The sequence below is a fragment of the Mustela putorius genome, unplaced genomic scaffold, assembly GCF_011764305.1.
Source record: "Mustela putorius furo isolate JIRA1106 unplaced genomic scaffold, ASM1176430v1.1 tig00000551_pilon_pilon_pilon, whole genome shotgun sequence".
NCBI lineage: Eukaryota > Metazoa > Chordata > Mammalia > Carnivora > Mustelidae > Mustela > Mustela putorius.
In genome coordinates, this window is record NW_025421412.1 from 3,416,204 (window position 1) to 3,442,878 (window position 26,675).

At 49.6% G+C, this 26,675-nt stretch overlaps 1 protein-coding gene and 1 long non-coding RNA gene across 4 annotated transcripts in view; one reads left to right on the top strand and one right to left on the bottom strand.

The window, feature by feature from the left end:
* Window positions 1–26,675, bottom strand: part of MYO16 (myosin XVI) — a 481,948-nt gene that overhangs the window by 24,897 nt on the left and 430,376 nt on the right. For all 3 annotated transcript variants that reach the window (XM_045081327.1, XM_045081326.1, XM_045081325.1), the window contains exons 33-34: window positions 17,029–17,187; window positions 1,556–1,647 (exon numbers count right to left, since the gene is read on the bottom strand). In XM_045081327.1, the coding sequence (XP_044937262.1) occupies window positions 1,556–1,647; window positions 17,029–17,187 (251 nt within the window). The remainder of the gene's footprint in view (window positions 1–1,555; window positions 1,648–17,028; window positions 17,188–26,675) is intronic.
* LOC106005228 lies at window positions 22,293–25,895 on the top strand. The gene is made up of 3 exons (XR_001178452.2): window positions 22,293–22,358; window positions 23,150–23,450; window positions 25,185–25,895. It is a non-coding gene; the product is annotated as an uncharacterized LOC106005228 (long non-coding RNA).

Consider the following 26,675-nt stretch of genomic DNA (forward strand, 5'->3'; position numbering starts at 1 on the left):
GCCTGAGATAAAGCGTCTGTGAGGCTTGCAGAGGAAAGCAAATGCCTCTCGAGGAGCAGAGGGGAGACTAGGAGGCTCTGTTCCCGCGCCCAACCCACGTTTTCTTCCTCTTCCAGCACCTCTATGTCACTGGAAATGCTTTCAGCAGACTGCCTGCCGCAAGATTTAGTTTTAAGATTGAAGTTATTGATTTTTCTCGCTCCCTCATCAGTGTTATTTAGAAAAAAGTCTCAGCTGATAACAAGGGACCTGTCTAGAAGGCCAAATATTCAGATGAAAATGTGGCACTGGCTGGACTACTGATTTTACGACAACAGCTAGATAGGCGGCTGACTTTATTTTTTAAGACTTTTTTTTAAAAAAAGATCTTATTTATTTACTTATTTGAGAGAGAGAGCGAGAGAGAGCACGCACACAAGCAGGGGGGAGGGGCAGAAGCAGAGGGAGCAGCAGACTCCCCGCTGAGCAGGGAGCCAGACCTGGGGCTCGATTCCAAGACCTGGGGACCATGATCTGAGCCGAAGGCAGATGCTTAACTGATGAGCCACCCAGGCACCCCTTTTTAAAGATTTCTTTGTAGATATTTGACATCACGAAAGCTGTACCATCGCTTCATGCAAAGTAAGAACACTGTTGCTAAAGCAATCATCCTGAATATGCCGATAACAAGCTTTTGGATACATCGTTGGTTGTGTCACCTTGACTGCAAACTCATCTTTTTGAAGATGATGATTAAAAGCATGTTTAAAAATTCAACATAAAAAGAACACTAGAGTATATGATAGAAATCCTTTCTCTTTCTAAAAACCCTAGTGTTTTGTTTCCTCAAAGTGATAATCTTTTTTTGGTGAACTTCTTCAGGCCAGGCACGTTAAGCCTGTACACAAAAACTGCTAAAACCCACCAAAAGCAGTTTCGTGAGCTGTGATCTCATTTTGATTTTATAGCCTGATCATTTGCTATATTTTCTTTTCTTTTCTTTACCTACTTTTTTTAGGTAAGCACTGCGCCCAGCAGCGGGGGGCTTGCACTCCCCACCCCAGGATCAAGAGCCACATGCTCTCCTGGGTGCCCCATATACTATATTATAAATCAGTCTGGGTTACGTGGAATTCAGAGCTGGTCACTGAGATTTGGTGGCATAAAGCCACAGGTGCCTCAAGCATTGTATCCCCTGCCACCAGCACCCAGAGTCCTGGGTCAAGTGCAGAGAACGCGTTAGCATCACTCCCGGGATGTGGCATCGTCTTCCCGTGACAGTGACTTTAAAATGCCACGACGTAAATTACGTCTACAATAACCCACTTAGAAGTATTTATTAATTTTGTTTGTCTTGGACATTCTTCTCCTTCTCTTTCTAACCAGCAGGAAGCTGGCATCTCTGAGACAGAGGAGGAGAGACAAAGATGTGGAGGGGAAGACACTTGGGGCCAGCTTGAGAACAAGCGTGTTCTCCAGTCCGGGGGGACACACGCCCTTGGTGCCACCTTCACCAGTGCCTGCTGCCGGCTTCGTGCCCGCCGCTGTTGTAGCCGCGCCGAGGCAGGGTCATTACCTGAGTGGTGTGGCTCTCTCTCGGTCTCTGCGATGAGGCGGTCGTGGAGCTGCTCACGGACAACCCGCAGAGTCCGTCTTCTTCAGGCAAACCTGCGGAGGTCAACACCGAGAAGCAGGTGAGTGTGTCCCGTCCCCGACGAGACAAGCTGGGTCTGGGCCGCGGTAAGCGCCAGTCGTCACAGTTCGTGGACTGACGGGGTGGTCAGTAAGTGCTCCTCGGGAGTACATCTCCCAAGGGGGCAGGAAACACAAACTACTGCTGCGGTCCCGCGGCATAGACGAGGAGACGCGCTGGAAAAAGCAATGAAAGGGGAAGAGGAACTGGTCCGAGCGGGCACGCGGCCGGGGGGCCGTGGGGGCTTCCAGAGTCTGAGGATGTTCGGGGAAGCAGCGGCGGTGGAGGGAGAAGCACGTGGACGACGGAGGGGACCGGGTCCCTGAGTGGCCACGGAGGGAACCGGGCGCCTCCTCTGTGGGGTCGCGGGGAGGCAGGGCGGGATTCAGGATGCGCAGATGCTGCGTGAGCCGGTCCGCGCGCTCAGCGCACACCCCGAGGGAGGAAGGACGGGGCGGAGGTGCCCGCGGGAGGGGTCGGCGGCCGCGCGTTCCCAGCACAGCAGCTCCTAGCTGAGCCCGGAGGAGAAACAGCCAGCGTGGGGACCTTTACGTCCCCCCGAAATAATGCAGAAACACCTCTGAGGCGCCAAAGGCTTTTACTAACGATCGCTCAAGAGGGAAGCCGGGTTTCCCGACCTCCGCACGGCGGACACTCCGGGCCGCCTCCCTGTCAGCCATGGGGCTGCCCTGTGTAGGGTCCCTGGTCTCTATCCCAGCTGCTAGTGGCCCCCCAGCTGCTGGGGCAGCCCTGCAAGCAAGGTCAGCCCTGACTGCAGCCCAGGGCAGACAGGGGCCAAACGGCGTTATAAGTGATTTGCTAATAAAAATGAACACTTGAAGAGAGGAGAGTCCCCGGATGGCCGAGCTCAAGCCAGAGACCTGAAGTCCCGAAGCGGTTGCTGCTCTTACCTAAAACCATAAGTGACCAGGATGGTGTGGGCGACTGACCGTCCGCAGGCATCCTGCACGGACGACCGTTGGCGAGTCACCGCGTGCTTCTGCACGACCAGGCGTGAGTGAGCTCCTCCGGGGGGTCCGCACAACCCCTCATCACACAACGAGGCCAGATGCGTCTTCCTGTTACATATGCAAATGCCTTGGCACGGAAGCGGTTCGCTCCGTCCAGACTGGGCAGACTGGGGGCCGCCACCGGGACGTGACAGGCCGGCAGCGCGGTCACGGGGAAGACAGGCCGTGGCCGGAAGCAGCAGTCAAGTCCGACGGGCTGGGGCGCGACATGGGGGAGACTCGGGTAACAGGGCAGGGCAGGGGCCAGTCCCGCAGGAGCAGAGAGGTCTGGGATCTACACCGGGTGGAAGGGATCATGGGACTCTGAGATGGTCACAAGCTCGAGTTCCAGGCCAGCAGGTCAGCAGAGGGTCAGCTGTAGAACCAGTGTCCACGCTGCAGAGGCCGCGTACAGACCGGGGTCCGCGTGGAGAGGGCTGTCGAAGTGTGGGTGCTTGTGGGGGGAACAGAGTGCTGGCCGGCAAGCAAGACAAACACCCATGGCTCGATGGACATCTCATGAAGACCAGGAGTCTGACCAAAGGGGAAGAACGTGGGGGTCCATTTTTAAAAACTGGATTATAAGTCAGAAGGTTACTCCCTGAATTAAAACAGAAATTTGGCTCATGGAGGAGACAAACTCGGAGCCGAGTCGATAGCACAAATGTGCTGTAGACGGTGGCCTTTACATGAAGCTAAGAGTCCCTCCCGGTCCCCCTCTGAACGGGGCGCTGGGGAATGCCATGACGACTAGACCAGCGCCCTCAGCCAGGACTCGGAGTCAATGAGTCGGGTCACGGGTCAGGCAGGGGAGGAGTGACCTTGAGCGGGATCCTGGAGAGAGCAGGGATGCGTTCTGGGGAGGGGACTGGAGGGCTGCGGTGGTGGAGACGCCACAGGATCTGAGCCTTCCGGGAGGAGAAGCTCTGAACGGTGAAGCAGGTGCGGGGGGGGGGCAGTGCATGGAGACCCCCAGGGGAGACGATGACCTTCCAGAAGCTCCACGCCCAGCAGAAGGGCCTCTGAGAGGGTGCGGTGGGCAGGGACCCTGCGGGATGCGCTGGAAGGCAGAGGAGGCGGAGGGAAACCCTTGACAGGACGCCCCCCAGACGTCAGACAGCATTTCGCAGGCACCAGACAGCACGGCCGGTCTCTGAGAGGGGACTGGGATGAGACGTCATTTTACCCGAGCGCTGCGTTACGAGGCCTTTCTTCCCTGTTGGCCAAAGAAGTCACAGATCCCAGAACCTGCGGCAGGGCCGGCCGGGGGTCAGATGGTGTCAGCGTGGGGACAGCGAGGGAGAAGGAAGGGGCGCTCACGGCAGCTTGGCCTGCGAGCCAGCTCCTCCCCTCACGAAGCAGCAGGTGGGGGGAGCCACGGGGACTACCGGCCTGGGGTGCAGAACCCCCGCTGGTTGTAGCCGACAGGTGGGAGCCGCTCACTCAGGCCGGCGAGCCGAGGGCGTGGGAGCCAGGGGATGAGAGACACCGGGAAGCTCCGGGAACGTGAGTGAGAAGGCTCAGTTCTGTTTTGTTCTGTTTTGGACCAATAAAATATTTTATCTTGTTGCCATTTCAGAAGCAGCGCATTTTAAAGGCAAATGATCTAAACAGGACACCAGAAGAAAAAGAGAAAGCGCAAGAAGGAAAAAATGGACCCGTCCCTCTACCTGAACATTTAAAAATCAATATAAATGAAAACATTGTAAAGATAAAATGCAAACTAAGAAACGACAATACAGAAGTTTTACATGCACTGAATAAAAGGCTCTATTATTCTTAAAACAACTGACACAGTAAAATAAAGGACCGGCTGTCAGATTTTGAAACACGGGCAAAGACTATGTCCAGAGAGGGGAGAGAGGAAATAAGCAGCAGGTAATGAACCTAAAAATGAGCAATCAGTCGATGAATGTTCAAAGAAAGGCACACAGACGTACAACAATTGCCCATGTTATTTACCTAGACAACCAGCACGACAAAACTTTTCATTCTAGAAATCTCACACACATGAGAGAAAAGAGAAAATGTAGTGAGACGCCGGGTGCCCATCACCCAGCCGGATGCGCATTATTTCAGTCTTGTCTCATTTACTTCTCATGATCTCAAAAAAAAAGACCTGGAAACCGCGTCATCTCACCGGTCAGGTCTTTTTTTTTTTTTTTTTAAGATTTTATTTATTCATCAGAGAGAGAGAGAGGGAGAGAGAGCGAGCACAGGCAGACAGAATGGCAGGCAGAGGCAGAGGGAGAAGCAGGCTCCCTGCCGAGCAAGGAGCCTGATGTGGGACTCGATCCCAGGACGCTGGGATCATGACCTGAGCCGAAGGCAGCGGCTTAACCAACTGAGCCACCCAGGCGCCCCATACCTGTCAGTTCCTGAGCACGGGTCCCTCCTGCAGGCCAGGGGCTCCCTTGTACAGTGACAGTGGGCTGTGCAAAGGCCCCCCCAGAAAGTCCCCAAGTCTTGGGGTAGAGAATTCCACTGTGTTCCTACCGAGTGGAAGGTTCCGGACCCATGGTGGGGAAAACATCTGCGGTGAACCAGAACGTTTCTCTGTTGACTTCCATGGAAGGCTTTGATCCCAGGAGACGGGCTGCACATTTCACGAACATGCTCGCTCTTCTTGTGGCCACAGCCTTCTCCCCAGACCGTGTTCTGAGGCGATCGTTCCCCCACCGGCTGCAGTTCCGTGTCCTCCACACGTGTGTTCCGTGGCAGCAACTGTGGGTCCGATGGAAGCATGTCCCCTTGCTGAGACCATTGTTCTCAGGAGCCAGGCTTGTCGGGATGACGGCAGGTCTAGCTTGTCCAGATGCTAAGGTCTTCTGGAACGGTCCCCATCCTGCCCCCCCGCCCCCGAGACTGCACTCTTCTGTTCAAAGAAAGCCGTCAGGCTTGGGGAAGGCATTCTACGTAGTAGACAGTGGCGTTCTAGAAGACAGGCTGCTCTGCACGGGGGCTGGGCAGTGAGAGAGTCGGGGACTCATCGGCCTTGATGGAGGGCACGGGTAGGGGGAGGAGGCTCTGGGCTCCCTCTCTCCTTGGGTAGTGGGTGCTTGGTCATGAATCCTTCCCCAGGATGCTGGGGTGGGGGTTGTGTAGCATTTAGGACATTCTCCCCATCACGTGTGTGTGGACCCAGACCTTGGACTTCCTTGAGATTTGTAAGGAGATGTTGAAAAGGGAGAGCCTCTGTTGGTGAAGTCTGCACATCAGACTAAGGGTTTATGTAAAGTCTTCTAAGGAAAGAAGCATGACGCAGGCTGTAGACAGTGGTGTCCCTCTGCAAATCATGTAACGAACCAGGCAGCGCCTGCTGGCCATAACCCCCGGAATTCTGCCCAAACCCAAGTTTGTTTAGTCAACAGCAATGGGGTTTGGCTCTCCTTTCATGTCCTGTCAGCTTACCAAGGACCCCTACTCTTTACAGGAGGCCTCTCCCGGCGTTTGTGGAATTGGACATCAGTGTTCCTCTGTCTGACCGTTTATTCTGCATCTGTACGTCTGCCCTTCTCAAGCGATAGTTCTCGGAGCTTGGCACTCTACATGGTTTTGCCGTCAGACTTTCCCCTCATTTCCCTTTAAATCTTTTCCTCTGATGCCATAAAGGATCCCCACTTCTCCAGCTTCCTTGAAAACCCTACCTCTTCTATCTTCGCATCCTTGAGCTACCCTTCAACTCCCAAACCATAAGCACTGTTTAGGGAACAACTGTCTACAGCCAGAAGTCCCTCTTAGCGCTTGAAGTTCAAGTCCAAGCCCCAGAATAAACCTCCTCTTCGAACTTCCATTTCTAACTTCCGCTAAAGGCTGCCTGTTCTCTTGCCCAGAACCTCAACCTCTCGGATCACCCTCATTCTCCTCTTCTTGCTGCCTCTGCCAGCCCATTCTCAGTCACTCTCGTTGGGGTGCACAGCCCACGACGGCTCGGGTGGGGGAACTCAAAACCGCAATTCCCAGCGCAAGTTTCCGTTCCACGGAATAACTCAATCGGGGAGGTTTCTCCACAAGAGCAGGTCGCACCTCACCCCTCCAAGCCAAGGCTACTCTCCCAGAGACACTCTTTGAATTGGCATCTGACGCCTGGAGCACTCTTGCCACTTTCTGTCCCTTACTTACTTATCTCCTCCATCAAAGTACCCCGTTCTCATCCCTGCCACACAGATCTTGGGCAATAAATCTTCTTCACTGGAAGGTGTGCCCTTCTAGTCTGAGTCTGATTCGTTTTGAAAATCCCAGTGCTCCCCAGGAGCATCCCGAACAATCCCAGCCCACAAGGAATCTCCTTTTCCAGGTGGAGGCAACAGGACATTCATTCTTCATGTGACGTATCGGACACCTGTCACGGGCCACCCTGCTTCATGATCTCTCCTGAATTGGATCGTGGACCTTCTGTGTGCCCTCTCTTCTCACACAGAGCAGGTCTGACTTGCTTAGATTTCCTATGGCTCCGCACACGTTGCACAAGGTCTGCATGCAATGGGTGCTTAATAAATGCTTTGAAGTACCGATGTGTACCTGCCCTTCTCTAGGCTTCTTCCTGTCAATCCGCCCTTTTTATTATTTTGAAACCTCGAACCCTCCAAGGGGTAAAGCAGAGCTTCCCCAGAACTCCGCCGTCGGTCCCAGTTTCCCTTCATCCCACAGGCTCCCGACTATGACATCTGTCAGCACCCTGAACGCCAGCGCAGCCACCAAATGACATGCATGTTTGACCATACATGCGTGTGGACTGGGGTCTATGTGGAAATAAGTCATTAGGCATTGATTTTAGCGTTATAGTCTGTATGGTCTGGGATGAATTAATCAGTGCCTCATACCTCATCTACAGCATGCATTTTTGCTTTTAATGGACACATTTTCAGCGATCTTCTAGCCCCTAAATATCTAAGCTTTTATGGTATCTGGGGGTAGGTAATGTTTATTGAGCACTGACTTGTGTTAGCCCTACGGCAAAACCCTCATAACAATCCTGTAGGGCAGGTCCTTTAACTGTCCCCATTTTTAAGATGAGAAAACTGAGAACTGGACAGATTAAGTAATTTGCTCCCAGGCATGGAGTTCGTAAGCATCAAAGCTGGGGTCTGAACACGGACACCCGGGAATAATGCGACAGATCCGGGGAAAAACAGAGTCAGCATTTCAGCCCAGCCATCTTGAATCCTGACTTTTCAACCACAGCGGAGGAAATTCAATTAAATGAAGTCCAAATTAGCAATTATTTAAGATGTCTTGAAAATATTTTTAGCCATAAGGAGCGGGGCAGGGCTTTCTAAAGGCCCGGGGAACTGGCTTCCTTCGCAAAGCTACCTTCTGCTGCTGAAAATAGATAATTGCACAATATTCCAGATTTTCAAGTGAAGGCTTGCTTCCTCTGGCAGTTAGCCTTTGAATCAGACAACAGTATGAGTTCCAAAGAATCTATACAATCCCCATAAACAAAGTGATGTTGTAAAACGTATACTTGAATGTTTTTCACGGCCTCAAATGAGAAGATCCGCTGCCAGCATTCTGGATCTCTCTCGAGCAGGGCTGACGAAAGCCATTTTTAGATGTTTCCAGAACCACTGTGGTTTGGAGCTCCGACGGGGGTGGCTTCAATATGGTACTGGAGGCCATGCAAAGAACGCAGAGTTCCTCTGGTCCTCCAGATGGTCTCACCTAGTCCTTCCCTGCGTAAAGCCCTTTACACCGCAGAAAACCCTCACAGCGCACCGAGGATAAACATAACAGACGAGAAAGGGACACCATCTTCATGGAATGATAAACGTTAGACCAAATGTAACGACTGCGTTCTTTAACTGCCACTTGTTTCCTTTTGCCCGGCAAAATCCTGTATACTCACTGAGCAGCAAGGAAGAAAATCATACTGGACATAAAAGGGCCTAGCTGGAATTTTTTATATCTTTATTTCCCCACAAAGTGAACATCTTTATACACACAATATTTTGTGTGATGCGACTAAAACGTCCTAACACGAAAAACTGTTCTTTAATCTAATGATAAATAACCACAAGTCCGGGGAATAATTAAGTGTACCAAAAAAGATCTAAGTCTGTGTTCACATCAGTAAAAAGCCTGGCAATTAAAGTAAGTGATAGCTATAATTATCCACACATAACTATATTTCAGCAAATGAACAAACAGATAATTATTTCTGGGAAGCAGAGGTAGCATGCAGATACTGGCATTCAAGAGAAATCATTTCCTAGAAAATAACACTATTTCTGATTCAATTAGAATTTCAAGTTATTCTAAACATTTATTTCCATCTTGTGCCTTTATTTAGAAAGCACGTTGGCTATACGTTGTGAATTAGGAATGAGGACTAGTAACTGCTTTCAGAATTACAATGATCACCTATATATTACATTCTGCACGTGGGTGATATTAGTTCAGTTTGTATCATACCAACAAGGAGAAATTTTCTAACTCTGCACCCTGCACAAAACTCACTGGTTCTTAGGTAACGTGCAACATTGTTCCAATCGCTAAGTGCTTACCCAGGGGGAAGTACCCAGGGCCTTGTGCCCTATATGCTAGTAATCTGGGGAGGTTGCAGGAACCCAGACTTTCACGGTGCTCATGAAAGCAGACCAACATCAACATGTTGAGTAGCTTTGAAAGACTGAAATCCCAGTTGAAATAATTTTCCTTTTGTGCCTGTGACTCCTGAGATTTCTGAGTGATTGTCAATTAATGACAACACAGAACTTGCTTTATTTTAAACTCTGGTCCCTACAAGATTTAAGGGGTAATGTACATATACCTGTCTTCCAGGGCTCAAACATTTGTTACATGCTGAAGTTTAGAAGTCTGAGAGTCCTAAATATTTAATTTGATATTATTAATTTCAGGCAATGTAGTCCACAAAAATTTCCATTTTGGTTTAGAGGATTTTTTTTCCCTTTGTTCCATTGGTTTTTGGTTTTAACTTTGATTTTTAGAATAAAACTCACAGGTGTTTGTTTAATTTGTTTGTTTTAACTAGGCTTTTCCAGGACCGTTGTCCAACCCATAGCTTTTTGTTTTTGAGTCAAGACACAAATTAAATAATTTGGCGACAGGAAGTTTCTGTTTTCTTTTTCTTTGTGGTAAGGTTAAATGTCATCCAAGGTGAACTAGGGAGAAGCATGGGTTGAAATTTCAGCAAAAGTGAATGAGTATATGGTCATCTTTCTTAAATATTTGTGTATTCAGTATTTATCATTTGAACATATTTACAATTCGTTTTTTGTGGGTGGCCACCTTTGAATACTCCACAATTGCTAGTAGAACAGGAATCCGTTACTTGCTTCCTAGCGTTTGGGAAACATCTTCTATCACATGCCTGCCGGCTACAGCTGTCACCTAAATTCCATTTTTATTATTTTAGGAATACCTAATTTCAACGTAAAGGTATAGGTGTTTTCATGACCTTTACCTCCTCCCAAAACGTTAGCATCGGAGCTTTCAGAAAGTAACCATCTTAAGAGAAAGACTGACTCTCTCTATTTCTAGCTAAACAGAGTCACATAAGACTGAACATCAAACATTAACACAGAGTTTTACCAAATGCCTATTTAAATCGAGTTGGAGTAACACATCGACAGTGTTGTTTTCAGGTGGGAAACCGAGAGGTAATTTTGCTCTCCAACTCACGGGCTCGGTCATCATCCAATAAGATGGGGCGCCCTTCTCTGGGCGTGCTTAGTCGCTAGCTCTAAGCCAAGCTGATCTGAACTTGCGGACGCGGAGACACACCACACAATATTCCTAAGGTGAGGACAGCAGCAGACTTGTCAAACTCAAACTTTATAAAAATAAGCCAAGCATGACGTAACCAAGCATGTAACAACTGTATGAAAATGTACAGTTTGACCCAGTGGGATATGAGATGTGTTTCGAGTATTTCTAGGCAACAGAACTGATAGTTTTTATTCTTTTCTTTACTCTTCTTCTCTCTGCTTTCTGAAACATGATTAATTTTTTGAATGCATAAAATTAAAAATGTCATCTGATTAAGATATTGTTTTTAGAGGCTGCAAAATTCAGTCAGGAGAAAATGTTAAGAAAACCTGATGCTTTGGGGTCCGGGGAGCTTGTGTCATTCTTGGCCGAACTTCTGTCTACTCCCAGCGGTAATAGAATTTGGTAAGGGCAGTTTCTTTTTCTAGAAGTCTTTGCTGCTGGCAGAAAAATCCTTCTGTCTCTAACTGATGTCACTCTCCCCTTCCACCATGGCACCAAAAAACCTCTGTTTTGTGACTTGCATCCTTCTTTTTGTTTGTTTTTTTTTTAAAGATTGATTTATCTGGAGAAGAGAGTATGTGTGCACGTGTGGGGGGAGGGGCAGAGGGAGTCCAGAACCCCAAGCAGACTCCCCACTGAGTGTGCAGCCTGACCCGGGGCTCAATCTCAGGACCCTGAGGTCACGACCTGAGCTGAAATCAAGAGTCAGAGGCTTGACCGACGGAGCCACCCAGGCCCCTCTGTGACGATCCTTCTGATCATTATTTGTAACCCTTGCTCAGTATGGGGGATGAGATCCGTAAACACATCCGAGATTTTCCCCCGTGTGTGCGATTCAAACCACCTTTTCCCTGGGTGCCGACAGAGAATTCCCATCTGCTCCAGAGACCTTCCTGCTAAGCTCGAACAAACGCTGCCCAACCAACTACCTGCCCCCTCCCCTCCCCCCGACCTCGGCCCCCGTATGGTTTTCGTTCTATCCCCTTCTGTGTGACCACGTGTGGGTGAGGAACACACTGAGCTGAGAAGCCTCCCCGGGGTCCCTCGGATCTTGAAGGAAGCCCGGGACAGGGTGGGGACCTGCCACCATCCGGATGCCTGACACGGGCTCTCCACGCCCCTCCGTTCCCCGCCCGTTCTCTCTCGCTCCTGTCTCTTCTCTTTATCTTTTTAAATGCTGGAACTGCAGCTGGGACAGGTCTGCGTCAGCTACCCAGGAGCCGCCGTCATCCTCTCTCCCGATCCCCACGGGTTTCTCCTCCCCCAGGGAGAGCCTGTCCTGTCCTGGGCAGCCGTCCCCTCCCCACGCTGCCATCCTGCAGCTGTGCGACAAGTAGTATTCCTGTGTCCTTCCCGTGCTTTTCTCGAATTCCCAGTGAAGGTGGCTCTGAAAAATGCTTACGTGCTTATTCATGTCCCCTGCCCGATTTCCTATTCAATAGCCTTTTGTTTGTTTTTAAGCAAACTCCAAATGGGACCCTTTGTTGGTCAAATGTGTTGAAAAGACCTCCTCTGTGCGGACGCTGATATATATCATTGTCTTCCCTCGCGGTCAACACTCTTGTGTGGCTTAAGACATAGTCCTTTCTTTTCCTATCTCTGAGGTTGAAACATCCTGTGCTTTCTTCAACACATTTGATTAGTTTACATTTGACACTTAGATCTATAATCTACCAGCAGTCTCTTGTGCGTGCGGCCCGAAGGAAGGGTCAAGTCCATTTTTTTCCCTCTCACGGATAGTCATCGATCACCTTCCCCCAGTGCCCTGCAATGCCAGGTTTGTCATAAATTAAGTGGTTATTTATGCAAGCTGCGGAGGTTTCTTTCCCCTTCTGTATTCCTAGTCTCTGGAGGAGCTTATGTAACGCTCGGATTCTTCTTCCTGAAAATTTTGAGACACTTGCTGGGAAAGTCATTTGGGTTCTCCTCAGAGCAAAGTACTCAATTTCAACTCTAATTGATTTAATATTTATGTTACTATTTAGCTTTCCTATTTGGGGGGGGTCCATTTTGGTTAGTTGTAGTTTTTTGTTTGTTTTAATTTTTTTTAAAGATTTTATTTATTTATTTGACAGACAGAGATCACAAGTAGGCAGAGAAGTAGACAGAGAGAGAGAGAGGAAGGGAGCAGGCTCCCTGCAGAGTAGAGAACCCTACCGATGCAGGGCTTGATCCCAGGACCCTGGGATCATGACCCAAGCCGAAGGCAGAGGCTTCAACCCACCCAGGTGCCCCTGTTTGTTTTAATGTTTAATTTAATTTTATTTTTTCAGTGTTCCAAGATTCATTGTTTATGCACCACACCCAAGGTTCCATGCAATCCGTGCCATCCTTCATAGTCACCACCAGGCTCTTTTTTGTTTGTTTGTTCGGTTTTTTCCTTTCTTCTTTTGGAGAAGTGTGTCTGTCCATCTAAATTCACAAACTTATATTGGCATAAACTGTTCATAATATACATATTACTATTTTCCAAACTCTAGAAAGTCTGGGGTGGGTCCCCTCTGCATCCTGGAGTTCGTCACCTGTGCCACCTTCTTTATTTCTCTACTATCCTTGCAAGAGAGTTTTCCATTTTATTCATGTTTCAAAGATTTTTTTTTTCAAAGAACCGACTTCCGATTTTGCTATTTGTTATACATTACAGTAACTTATTTCTTACCTTTACTGTATCTTTTCTTCCACTTTCTGTTGCTCTGTCTCTAACTTGTTGACATTTAAAAACCTGATTTTTGGCCTTCCTTCTTTTGCAAAACAGATAGACATAAATTTCCCCTGATGAAGACATTAGCAGCGTCCCACAAGTTCTGTCATATTGTCATTGTCATTTGTTACAAAGTTCTGCTTTTCTGTGATTTCTTCCCGAATCTACTGATCCCTTAGAGATGTAATTTAGAATTCTCAGAAAGATGAGAAAGTCGTTTTTAATATTTGCATGGCACACCTTTCCTGGTTCTGTTCCTTCACATTTAAATTTTTAGCATCCTCATGTTTTACATGGTTTTCAGAAATCTTAGGCTTTAAAATATTTTATTAATGGATTTATCTCTAATGTGAATTCACACTAAACGAGTCTCTTAAACTTTCATGGCTTGAAACATAAACTGAGTTCAAGCTTAGTTATTTTCAGAGGTGATTTTATGCCTACATCTACGACCTGCCTATCGGCCTTGTGTGTGTGCGGTTTTTTTAGACTTCACTTATTTATTTGACAGAGAGAGAGACACCACAAGCAGGGGGAGCAGCAGGCAGAGGGAGCAACAGGCTTTCCCGCTGTGCAGGGAGCCCAATGTGGGACTCGATCCCGGGACTCCGGGATCATGATCGGAGCCAGGGCAGATGCTCCACCACTGAGCCACGGGGGGCCGGTCTTGTTTTCCAGGTCTCTCCAGCTCACCTCTTTTTTGTCGCCTTTGGGATAGACTGACTTGGATTACTCTGTTTTACTCCCTCTGTTGGTGTGGAGATTACATACTCAGTACTACTCCTTCAGTGCTTGCCTCTGACATTACAGCCCGTGAGTCTGAGTTACCGGCCTGCGGCAGTAAACCCTGCTCCACGCTCTCCTGATTTCACTGGCGTTACTGACTGTTCATTTCTGCTGCTTGTATCTCCGAGCATTTTGGGTCTGCCCTGCATTGAATTCTTCCAATTTTTTTTTTTTTTCTAAAACTGCCTTAACTCCTTTGCATCTTTTAAGAAGTTTTTTTTTTCTTTTTTTTTTTTACTATAGACGAACAGCTCTTTGAGCGTGCTAAATATGTTATTTCATTGTTTTTGAATTGTCTTTGAATTGCCGTTCCTTAGAATTTGTCTTTTTTTTTTTTTTATTACTTCTGGCTGCTTTTAATATTTGCTCTTAGTTATCAGCATTTCACTGAGATGCTTAAGGGCAGTTTTCTTTTTATGTATGCTAAGCAGGCTTTGGTTTGGTTTGGTTTGAACAAAAGTCACATCTACAGACAGAAAGCTGTACACATGTGTACATTTCCAGAACACACGCACCTGCTGTGGGTAGTGATTCGGGCCCCTCTGTTTGTGCCCCCCCATTCGTACATTAGAATCAGAATCCTAACCCCCAAGGTGGTGGTTGTAGGAGCTGGGGCCTCTGGGAGGATACCAGGTCCCGAGGGTGGAACCCTCAGGGCTGGGGTTAGTGCCCTTACGAGGGACACCCCGGAGATCTGGCTCCGTCCTTCCAACTTGGGAGGACACAGCGGGAGTCAGGCAGGCTGCGCCGGGAGGCGGGCGGCCTGGGAGCTGAGCCCGCGGCCGCGCTGCTCGGACATCCAGAACCCGCAAGCGGGTCCGTCCGAAGCCACCCAGTCTGGCGTTTTGTTCAGCGGCCCCGACGGAGCAGGCGCGCAGTCCATCCTGGACCACAAGCCCAGCCTCGGGCAAACACGCGTGGTTTTCTGGGCCTCTCGTTTTGCTCTTTCCGGATCATCACGTGCACAGACCGTACCTGTCGGCTTTGAGTCTTCGCTCACTTAGCGCGACGTGCTCGACAGTCACCGTGCGGCGGCACAGAGGGGTCACCGTAGGGCGGCACAGAAGGGTCACCGCGCGACGTGCTCGACAGTCACCGTGCGGCGGCACAGAGAGGTCACCGTAGGGCGGCACAGAGGGGTCGCCGTAGGGCGGCACAGAGGGGTCGCCGTAGGGCGGCACAGAGGGGTCACCGTAGGGCGGCACAGAAGGGTCACCGTAGGGCGGCACAGAGGGGTCACCGTAGGGCGGCACAGAGGGGTCACAGAAGGGTCGTGCCCCCGCTTTGTAGTTCGCACCATTTACCCACGTGCCAGTCAGCCTGTAAAAGGGCCCCAGGGCCCCGCCACGGTCCCTCACACCTTCAAGAGGACTAGAATCTTGGCCAAGAGTTGAGCTGCCTCATGAGAGACCCTGAAACCCCGGCACTCAGACCAGCCTCAGCCGGACGCCTGACCCACAGAACGTGTGAAATCACCGTCTTCTGTTGAATTAAGCCTCTAAGTTCCGGGGCGGCGGGTGGTGCTTACAGAGCAGGAGACAACCAATGATCCAGTGCCCGGTCCAAGGCCTCCATTTTGGAAGAAGGTCAACAATGGCCCAATAAACCCTCCACACGGGTCTCCTCATGGGCACAGTCTTCCTGCTGTCCGTGTGGCCTGTCTTCTTTCTCCAGAATTCCAGCCACCTTCTCGCCCCACCCTTCCCGCCTCCAAACCGTGTTCTGGAATCCCCGATCCTCTCCTGCTCCTGTGTCTCCTCCCCTAATGTCCTCAGTGATCGCCCAGCTCCTCAGGTTTTTTTTTTTTTTTTTAATGACTGTGTCTAATTAGCTCGAAACTCCTCCTCTATTTTACTTAATTTTATGACTATTTCTCAATTTCAGAGTTTCCGTTCAACACATTTTTATAGTTTCCCGTTTCTGCGGATTCTCATTCTTTCATCTCCTTGGGCACAGTAAACACGCTTCGCTTAAAGCAAGCGCTTGTGAACTCCTGTCTTCTGGGCCTCCAGGGATGGGCCGCAATGGACGGCTATTTCCGCTTGTTAATTTGTGATCTTGTCTTGTGTCATCATGTGTCTGGTTTTTTGACTGTGTGTTAAACACTAGATTTGAAACATGGTTTGTTACATCATTTTGAGGCCTCGGAGGCTGTCGATGTCCTTTGAGACACAGACATCCACACACATTTCTTCCCAGGTATGTGTGGGCCCTGTCAGTCCTGAAGGACGTCTGTCAAACAGCCGGGGTTGAGACGATTCGGAGCTGAGCTGTGGTTTCTAGATTGGGAACACCCAGCCCTTAGGAGGGACACCTTGAGGCTCTAACCCATGGCCTTAGGAAGCCCCGGACTTAGTCTGTCCCCACAGTCCAGGAGGCTGTCAAAAATCCAGCTTCGGAGCTGGTGTCTATGGACTGGGAGAGTGCAGGGATGTCTCTTGGAGAAGAGCCTAGAATGCAGGCTTCCTTGCTTGGCCCTGCCTGCGTTCTAAACCCCCTTCCTCCATCTCTCCCCTGGATCTCAAGGTCGTGATGGTTTTCTAGTGCCTTTAATCAGAACAACAATGAAAATTTTGGCCAGATTTTCCATATGTCCTCAGGAAAATCATCCCAACAGCCATGGGCTGCTTTTACGTGTGAGAGAAATAAGTTATTTGTTCAGGCCACTATCAAATGATTTTTGGATAAACACAGTCTAGCCAATTTCTAGATGATACATTCCTTTACATACACTAGTTAAATACTTAAGGCCAGTTTGGTGTTTACCATAACTTCAGTATTATTTTCCCTCACACTACCCTGGTATGAGAAGAAAAAGGTATTTTTTTTTTTAATTAAAAGTACCATTAGAACAACCCCATCTCCTCCTTCTGTTCTCATTTTATATTGGTTCCCACATAGCGAATACTCCACAACAATCTTTGAAAAGTCAGCTAACACTGAACACAACGATCATTCTTTAACCCAACCCATAAAATGCTACAATATAGCCTCCAGCGAAGTTTATGAGCTATGTCCCAGCTTTTAAACCTACTTCATTTTTACGTTTCAAATCCATTCTCCCTAGAAAGTTGACAGAACTTAATACTTTCATCTATTTACTTCCGAGTTTAAAAAGCACTTACCATTTGAGACGGAATTCCCATTTTCAGCAGTGATAGCACTTGAGAGTGAATTAGATAATTGAATTCCATGGTTATTTGCATTTCTATCTTGAGTCTCAGATGCAATTTCTGATCTACCAGCATCCTCTCGGGCAGTGAGGTTCATGTTAGTCTCAAAACCTAAAATAAATTTTAGAAAGGGTTACTCTTTTTGGATAAAATGCACCCACTAATTTAATAAAATAGTAGAAGAAAATAATACAGCTCATCAAATGAAACACTAATTGTATTTGAAATAGTAAATCAATAATCATCCTTCATTAAATTTATGGCCTACAAAATGTCCACCAAATTTTGTCACAGCACTCTCAAACGTAATGGGGAATATTTAGTGGTGTTAATGAATTACATAATTTACTATTTTCAAACATATCTGTACAGAACTTTTGGTGTCAGAGTCTAATAACTTGTCACTAGAGTGCCGTCTGTCTTGAGAACGCTATTTCCTAAAAGGAGCGTGGAAATAAATTCATGTTTCACAAGTTTTCTCAATTACTAAATTAAGCAGAGCTGAGACAATCCCTACAGGTTTGAAAAAATAAGAAATACACTTACAGCATGTTACCAACTTTATTATTATCCACTGAGGACTATTAAACCTCAAAACCCTACCTTTGCATTCTGAACACTAACATTACTTAATTGTTCACTGCGCATCCTGTGTTGAGTGCTCAGGGATCAATGAACACAAGAAGCCATCCCCCAAATTAAGCTGAAGAGCCGAATGAATATATTTTTTTAACTATGTAGAAATAACAAAGTAAAATGTAACAAGTGCCAGGGTTTGGAGCAAAGTCTATTGCATTATCCTGAGGCAGGGTCTACGAATGACCAGGGGGAGCAAAGGAAGCACAGCTGTCCACCAGGGCGTCAGCTGTGGCCCCTGCCACCCCCCCCCCCCGGAGTCATGGGCCCTCTCTGGGGCTGGTCAGGGGAGCCTGGGACTGGCTCTTGCTTCCCAAGGGAGGTTCTGGAGGATCTTCGTTCAATATGATGGAGGCCGTGGATGTTGCTTCTGGTCTTCGGTGGTACAGAGTGGATTCTGACTGCCTTTCGGTTAGGGCTTTCTGAAGTTTACGGCAACAGATTATTCAAAAGGGATAAAAAGCCCAATTTGCTTTATTATACTTTACATGCGGCAGAATGGCTTATCTCCAGTGACCCCGCAGGGGGGAGGGGGAGGAGGGAGGACGCAGGGGAGAGGACGGAGGGCGGTTGGTCTTGACCGGATCGTCTTGCCTCTATGCTGATCTCCCCCTGCCCTCGAGCCTTACGCTCCAGCGGCACGACAGGCAACGGTCAGTATCCAGACGCTCCACGCTGACCCAGGTTCCCTGCTTTCCCACAGGCACTCCCGCCAGCTGGGGTGGCTCCTGTCCTCACCAGTGGGGCTCGTGGTCCGACGAGCCCCAGGGACCCGTCACTTAGAAGTGGAGGGCGCAGCAGGTCTGCCCCGCAGGAGAGCGTGTGCTGTCTAGAGCAGGAGACGCTGGAGGGCCAGAATGGAGACGAAGTGGACAGGTCTTTGAAAACCACGGCAGCTCCTGGGTCCCTGCACTTGAAGACAAGCAGGACAGCTTTGGCTCGGCCAGCGAGCGGAGGAACAGGGATGAGCAGGAGAGCAGCCGATCCCGAGGGACCCTCGGAGTTCTCGGGCTGCCACTGCCAGACCAGCTTTTCCTTTCCGTCGACTCTCGCTTGCCTTTCAGAGACATCTGCAAGTCAGCAACGCGGTTTGGCTGTCAAGCTGTCTCAAGACACAGATGCCGGTCAGCCTCTCTTGGAGCTCCTTTTCTCGCTCTTTGATTCGGTTGTTTGTTGAATTCCTACGAGGTGTTCGCACTCCTCGTGAACTCCACATGCCGTAACGACCATGACAGAGGGTCGGCCGCCGCGCAAGGAGTGGAGGTTCCGTGCCGGTGCGAAGGGAGCTCACCCAAGGCTGGGAACCAGGGCGTCCATCCCTGTGTGTACAGGGACGGTCCTCTTACCTCCGGCGGGACAGAACTCAGTACTCGGATGCGCTGCGTGGACGCTTGCTATAGACAAGATGCTAGCGTCCCTCTGCACCAACCTCCCGCTCCTAAACGATTCATGTTTATATAGTCAAAACCTCCAATTTTCCTATTACGGTTTTTTTTTTTTTTTTTTTTAAAGATTTTATTTATTTATTTGACAGAGAGAGATCACAGTAGGAGAGAGGAAGGGAAGAGATCACAGAGAGAGAGGAAGGGAAGCAGGCCCCCCGCTGAGCAGAGAGCCGATGTGGGACTCGATCCCAGGACCCTGAGATCATGACCTGAGCCGAAGGCAGCGGCTTAACCCACTGAGCCACCCAGGCGCCCCCTATTACGGTTTTAAAAATATTTCTCATCAGCAGCTTACACTGCAGCCAAGGACTGGTTTTCAGCGTGCCGTACAAGTTAGGCGGTGATTCTTACATTACCTCTAAAATTTTCTTTGTATTTCTATCTTAAAAGCGTAGGTCTATTCGGGAATGGCTCTGGGTTGGAATAAGGAAAGAAGTCCTTCTTTGAGTAAAACATAAGAATCGATGGCCAATCTAACGATAATTATTCACCTTGTTCTGATGATAAGCACCAGCTCCTGAGGGTTTAGGATGCACCAAACCCCCACCAGACGCGACATCTGATTTTTCCCTGGTTTTCCTGCTTCTAAAGAGCTGTCCCCTTCACACCCATTTTTGAGATGAGGTCCCAGAGGCTCGGGGAGGTTAACCTCCGTGCAGACATTTCAGAATCAGCCGGGTTCAGACGGAGGCACTCGGGCTCCGCCATCCACCCACACGCATTCCTGCGCTTGGCCCTTGTGTAAAGCTTCCCGTTCTGGCATCTGCTGATCTAAAGGGGAAGGCGGCTGCTTCTCCGTGGCTTCCCTCGATCCCCGTGCCTCGGTGGTAATGAACCGGGAACTGCAGGCTGAACAGTGTCCTCCAGCCACCGAACAGGACTTGCAACATCTATACCAACGTCTCACCTCTGGGGTTATCCTTCCTCATGAATATTAATTGTGGGGGTGGTTCTTGGCTTCCTAAATTCTGTGTCAGCCTCTGCTCATAAACACCCTGGCTCGGAGGGAAATCCAGACACGTCCGAGCGCCTGTGCCCCAACTTGCTAATGCCTAGTTTCAGCCACAACGAAGAGCAAAGGCAGAAACCCTCTGTGATTTGATTTTGCTCCAAAGGGTCTGTTGAGTGAGCAGCTACCATGTTCCTCATCAAGAAGGTGCGCGTGACCCTGGACTCAGGCACGCGAGGAACCTAAGGACCCTGGGATTGAGTCGGAGCAGTTCCCAGTTCCAAGGGCACGGACACAAGGTCCGTACTTCAGGGAGGGCCCTGTAAGGAATGATCCAGAGCCAACAAAGTTGTGAGGCCTCATCATGCCTCCAAGCAGCGGCCACTGAGATTTTTAGGGTGAAGAAAAGTCGGTTACAGTCACACCAAAGAAAATACTTGAGGCTCTGAGTGGGTCTAAGCCAACAGGGAGGGAGCATGTGGGTGAAATCCCACAGAAAGCCTGAGGGTGGGTCTGAGTGCCTGTGTGTCCCCGCGTCTTGTGTGCTCAGAGCGGTTTGGGGAGCTCGGCAGCACCCAGGACGCCGCTCTGTCTGCACACCTGGGCTGTTCCCTCTGAGCCTGTAAACAGGACTTCTCTGTGACCCCCGCCCGGGGCTGTTTGCACAGGTAGGAGAGAAGTGAATCACCGGGGGAATCTGACTCAAAGATGAAATGGCGGCCTTTACCCCAAGATATGACGGTTAAATACGAGCGCGCAGTGTGGACAGGGTTAGCTCGAATCTTAATCGAGTGGGAGAGTTCTAGCGAGTCTGCAAGTGCGGATGCAGGAAAAACTTCAGCTTTGCTGTGTTCGTTTTTTGTTTGTTGTTGTGGGTTTTTTTTGTTTTTTTTTTTTTTTAAGTATCTATATAACACTAAACTATCCCTCTGGGTGGGTGTTATCCTTTGAAAACTGGTTTTCCATAGAAGGTGACATCGTCCCCCAACATATCTGGGCATGACTGGAGACCTCGCTAGTCCCCATCCCGGAGGAGGGGGCAGTTCCTGGTGTCCAGTGAGCAGAGGTCAGGGGTGCCGTGAGGCCCCAGGCAAGGGTGGGCAGCCCCTGGGAAGAGCGGTTCCTGCCCAGGAGGTGGCTGGCCTGAGGCTGAGCACCTCGTTCTGCACCCTAAGTCAGACCATGCCCTGTGCCTACTCAGGTCTCTCCACTGGTTTCTGTTTCACTTAGGGAAAACAGAAAAAATAATAAATGAATGATCACCACCAAACTGCTGGAGAAATGTTTGTTTTCTAGAAGGAAACTCCATGTTTTGCAATGAAAACAGTTGACCAATTTACTTACTACGGAACCCGTGGGAATGATTATGGGAAGACCTTGGTGACTGTTTGTCCTCATTCACACGAGATTACTGACACCATGAAAGGACTTTCACTGTGAATATACCTTTGAGCTTCTAATCTCTGCTTATTTAAAATGATAAGGTAAGGAAAACTTCTCATTGAGCGAGGTGAAAATCTCCGACGTATTCAAAGGGCCAGAGCCCTTTGCTTTCCACCTGAGCGTTAACATGAGGGGAAGGACAGACTCTGGGACATCTGAAATCTGTTCCCCACCGCGGTGCGCATTCAGGGTTTCACTAGCAGTTATCACTGACGAGTATGTCCTGCTTGTCCCACCGATACGGAAGGTTCATGCCTGCTCAGTGTTTAAAAATCTTAACTGCACAGAGCTTTGCGACCTGTAATCTCAGAAACCTGCCATCAGTTTGATAAGTCTTGGCTCTGGCGTCTTGGTGCCTAGGGACAGGAGACAGGCGTCTACAGAGTGATGGTCGTGGACCCCTCACCTGCCGAGGCCACGTCCAAGGCCCAAGCACCAGTCGGTCGGTCAACGCGTGCCCAGTTAATGGTGGCAGAGACGGCCTTGACCAGTGTGTGCTTTGCTTATTTTCCCGTTTTAAACAAATGCTCCAATCACTCCCTAAATGTTTGTCATCGTAATTATCTTTCTTGAAGACATTCCACACCTGCCCCATGGTTTGGAAAACACAATGGTCTGGAGAGGCTTTTGGCTCAGAGGAGAAAAGGGAGGGGAGGGGGCAGAGGAGGAGGGGGGAGGGGAGGGGAGGGAGGAGGGGAGGGGGGAGGGGAGGGGAGGGGAGGGGGAGAGAGGAGTCTGGTTCTGCACAGCCTGTGGGCACACTTGTCACGCATGCGCCATCACCAGAGCAGGGTGCAGCCAATACTTAGGTAAGAGCAAACCAGAAACTGCATTTTGAAATGTCACTACTCTGGCAAAAATGTGTCCAGCTGGATGGGGCTGGAGGACAGATCAGAGACGGGAGCCCAGGAGCCGGGAGCATTTAGACCAGGGAAGAGGCAGGGCTGGGTGGTCAGGACGGTCTGCCTTACAGGTCTCTCGGAGCTTAGGGACCGGAGTAAGTCAGCGCCAGCGAAGTACCTGGACGCAGGACAGACTGGGGCTGTGCTGGTCGACCTTCCAGTGACAGGCCCACGCCCAAGGGTGAAACTGAGTGGCAATGATTGGAGTCACAGCATTCATGAGGACTGAAAAGAAAACGTGCAGGAAAGACTCAAGCCTCTCTTAGGAGGGAGATCTCTTGCAGAGATCGTGTAGAGAAGGGCAGCGGAAGGCGAGGCATGGTGAGAGGGGACGCGAGCAGGCAGGGGTGGGCTCAGCGGCGGGGGTGGGGGACGGTGGAGGGCAGAGAGAGGCTGACAGCAATGCGCGCCACAGAAAGGTCGCAGAGAATGAGTCAGGAGTGAGCAACAGAGTGTTTCTTTAAGAAGAATGCTTAAACACATCATTTCTCTCTTGGTTACCTTAACTTGAGATAATTTTAGAGTATATTTTGGAAACATAGGAGACAGGATCCAGGTTTCAGTAACGCAGGAGAAAAACAAACTATTGCTGTTTGACTGATTTAATACCGAGAGTGCTATGCAAGGCAGAAAAAATGTGCAAATACATTTTAAACTCATTACTCACACTGGCTCTAATTCATTCCGCAACTCTATAGGAAAATTCCTCTCCAGAAAGGCTACTGCACGGACGGAATGCGCTTGTTTTTTCCTCTTTGGCATTAAGGAAAGGTACAAGCACTGAGAGGCGCGGCTGGCGTCGCCCTTCTACTTCTCACGTGCTCGTTCCTAACACCTGAGCGTTCCAGCTCAACGGTGCTCACGGACACACACAGAGAGTGCGTGACTAACTCCGCTTGGATGGGATCACGTAGACCCCAGATTGGCGTCCAGTGTGTGCGTTACAAGGAACAATGTCTCTTACGCCTCTGATTTTTGTAAAATCATCTACTAGCACAGGTAAGAACTATAAATAAGGACTGAGACCCCCGCAACGCCCTGCATTCTGCTGTAACAGGCTTCTCGGAAGCAAATTAAACTTTTTAAAAATACATGCTAACATAACCCAAGCACAGGGCCTGCTGCCTCAGAGGAGGACAAACATCCAGTGTAAGGACACATCTAGACAGTGTCGGATCCAAGCCTCAAATATGCAGACAGACCCCCACCCACCCCCGGTGTGGGCTTGTGCGACAAGACACGAGATGGGAGCGGAGCCGGTCTTCCCGCAGCGTGTGCTCTGGCACAGAGGGCGCGCGCCACGTCTCCGTATGTTTTGTACAGCCCTACCTGACCCCAAGCCATGTGAATCGGACCTCGTCGTCCCTTTGCTGATAGTTGCAGAAATGTGTCAAGAGCAGGCTTCAATCTCTAACAGTAAGGGGGGAGCCTGGGGACCGAACACGGGGCTTCCGTGCGATCACCTTTAAGACACAGCCGTGTGCCGTAACTCACTGGCATTCCTGTAGGAGCCCATTACCTTACGAGACAGAAAAAATAGGGTACCCTAGCAATTGCAAAGGATGGACAGGTTGAGAAAACACAACTGTCTAAGGCTACTGAAATTAAAGGCTAGCGCCAGCCCCCAGCACACCTTCCCACTTTTTAATGACTCTTCAGATATTGCTACTCTTGAGTAGATCAAAATTCCCCTGGAGCCGCGTTTTAGGCATTTCTACCGCGGCAAACAGTGCCACCAACACTCATCCTCCGGGTTAAGCGGGGTAGAATGGAAGCGCTGCCTTGTCCCTACTCCTAACTCCTGCCACCCACTCCCCTGCCAAGTGCAAGGAGAGGGTTTGTGCTGGGGACGCCAACTGAATCACGAAATAGAGTGATATCTCCAACAACATATGTGCTGAGCAGGGGAAGGATATATTGATAGTAAAGCTAAAAAGTGACTGTCAGTATAAATAAGGTTTTTAGAACCCAAAAATGCACAGAAAATTATGTTGTGCCAATTTTCTTTTAAATTTAACTAACTGGATCCTTTTGCACCCATCTCTTCTGTCCCTGCCGGAATGGGAAACGAATCACGCCAGTCCCTTCCCTGTCCGCGTACTCGGGTAGCTTGCCTGTCCTATAATTAGCTGAACATGAACATCTAAACACCACGCTAGCCCGGCCCGGAGACCCATTCCTCATGTATAATTTCATAGGTCATGCGGTTATTTATACGGCTGTTATTTTTACATCTCCCGAGTGCCAGGTGGTAATGTACATCCAGGATCGGGGAACGCGGCGCCTGCAGACAGCTCCGCCGGCCCGGGCAGCCCTCGTTAGGGTGAAGGGGTCGTTCTCGCTTTCTCCAGAAAGCCAAGGGGAAGAGTATGATCTTCCGCTCTTTGGTCGGGAAGGTGTGGGGCCTGGGACACCTGCGTGGCGTCACGGCCCCGTGACTAGTGGGGCCCGGCATCTCAAGGGAACACAGAGGAGCCCTGGGCACCTCCACCGGCGGCCGCATCCTTCCTTAGGGCGACAGCCGCTGCCCACGCCCCAGATCTACAGAACCTCAAGGAGCATTTATTTATTTTTTTAATGAGAATCGAGTGGAGTCCGTTTTGCCCCCGGGCCCTTGTCACGTCCCTGCAGAGCTAGTCATTGAGTCCCTCCTGCATTTTTAACAGATGATCTGCTTCCAGAAGAACTACTTTGGTCCTTGAGAAAAACTGAATCTCTGTTGCCCCATTTCAGGGATATTAGCTCGCATTCCGCCTTCACCACGACGTTCTAGTCCCTGCCGGCCAGCCGCGATCTCCTCCGCAGACACACCTTCGCACAACTGGAGGCTTGCAGGTTCACGGACGGGTGCCACGGGACAGGAAAGCTCTAGCTGTGAACACTGATTTCACAGGTGTGGTCACAGCAGGAGAGAGAGAACCAGGGAAGTCGTCAACAGTTAAAAAAAGAAAAAATGCAGGGATGTATGCGGGGTCTTCTCAAAGTCGTTTTTCAGGAGGAATCACAATTTACCCACCTAAATGCCAAAAACCACAAGGGCACAGGCCGGGGCCAATGGAAGAGGCCCAACCATGTATCTTAAGCATTTCGTGCCAATATCTAACCCGGGAGAAACCGGACAGGCCTGGGGACAGGACCCCCAGGTGTGGGGGGGGGGGTCTGTGCTCGGGAACCCAGCCCGGCTGGCCGTCATGTCCAGTGGCTACAGAGACATTTCAGTATTTTAACAACAATAGGATGGTCCCGCTCATCTCTCCCGGAGATGGCGGTGAGCCCACAGCTCTGAGGCCTTCAGGAATGAATTAAAAGTATCGATACAGGGGCGCCTGGGTGACTCTCCGTTTCAGCTCTGGTCACAATCTCAGGGGCATGGGATCGAGCCGCATCAGGGTCCCTGCTCAGCGCTCGGTCTGGTTGTCTCTCTCCCCCCATTCATGCTCCCTCTCTCTCTAAAAAATAAAGAAAAACACCTTTTAAAAGAATAAAATAAGAAATAAAAGTATCTATAGAGATTAAAATTCTTGTCAAAATACTCGATGAGCCATGCTTTAGGTGGCTCCTGGGATTGTGTCCTTTACCCAAGGTGGGCAGGTTGGTGCTCCGGGTTCCATATACCTCCAAGTCCTAAGTGCCTGGGAGCGCATGTCCCCTGAGCCGCTGCTGTGACATATCGCAGAGCTGATGGAGGACATACCACAGACACGCGGGAGGGAGGAGCCCCGGGACCCTGGGGGGTGCGGCTGAACCTGCGTCTCATAGTCTCATTTCATCCACTACAGAAACCACCGAAGGGCCAGTCGGAAGCTGGGATATCCCCTTCCTACGTGCCTGCAACTAAGCATCTCTCACCCATTGTTAAAGTGTATGTTTCCATTTAAATGAAGGTAGAAAAAATCAGAGACAGACATCGGTCCTTTCCACATACACAAATGGAGTTGCTCCAAAACACTAGGTCCCCATTCCTTGTGCAAAACCCTATAATCACAGCGTAGGATTGGAACACAGACTGGCCCTTAGCTGGGTGGCGGGGGCCCTCCTGCCCCGGGTCTTTCTCTCCTGAGTTTGGTCTCAAACCCCTCCCGTCTCTCCCTATACAGCCCACCTTCTAGACCAGTGTTCCAAAGGACATATTTACAGGCTGAGAAATAAATTTAGTGGGTCATGATAAGCATTTAAAGATGAAGCAGAATAGAACCAAATGAATAAAAATGCAGCATTTCACAA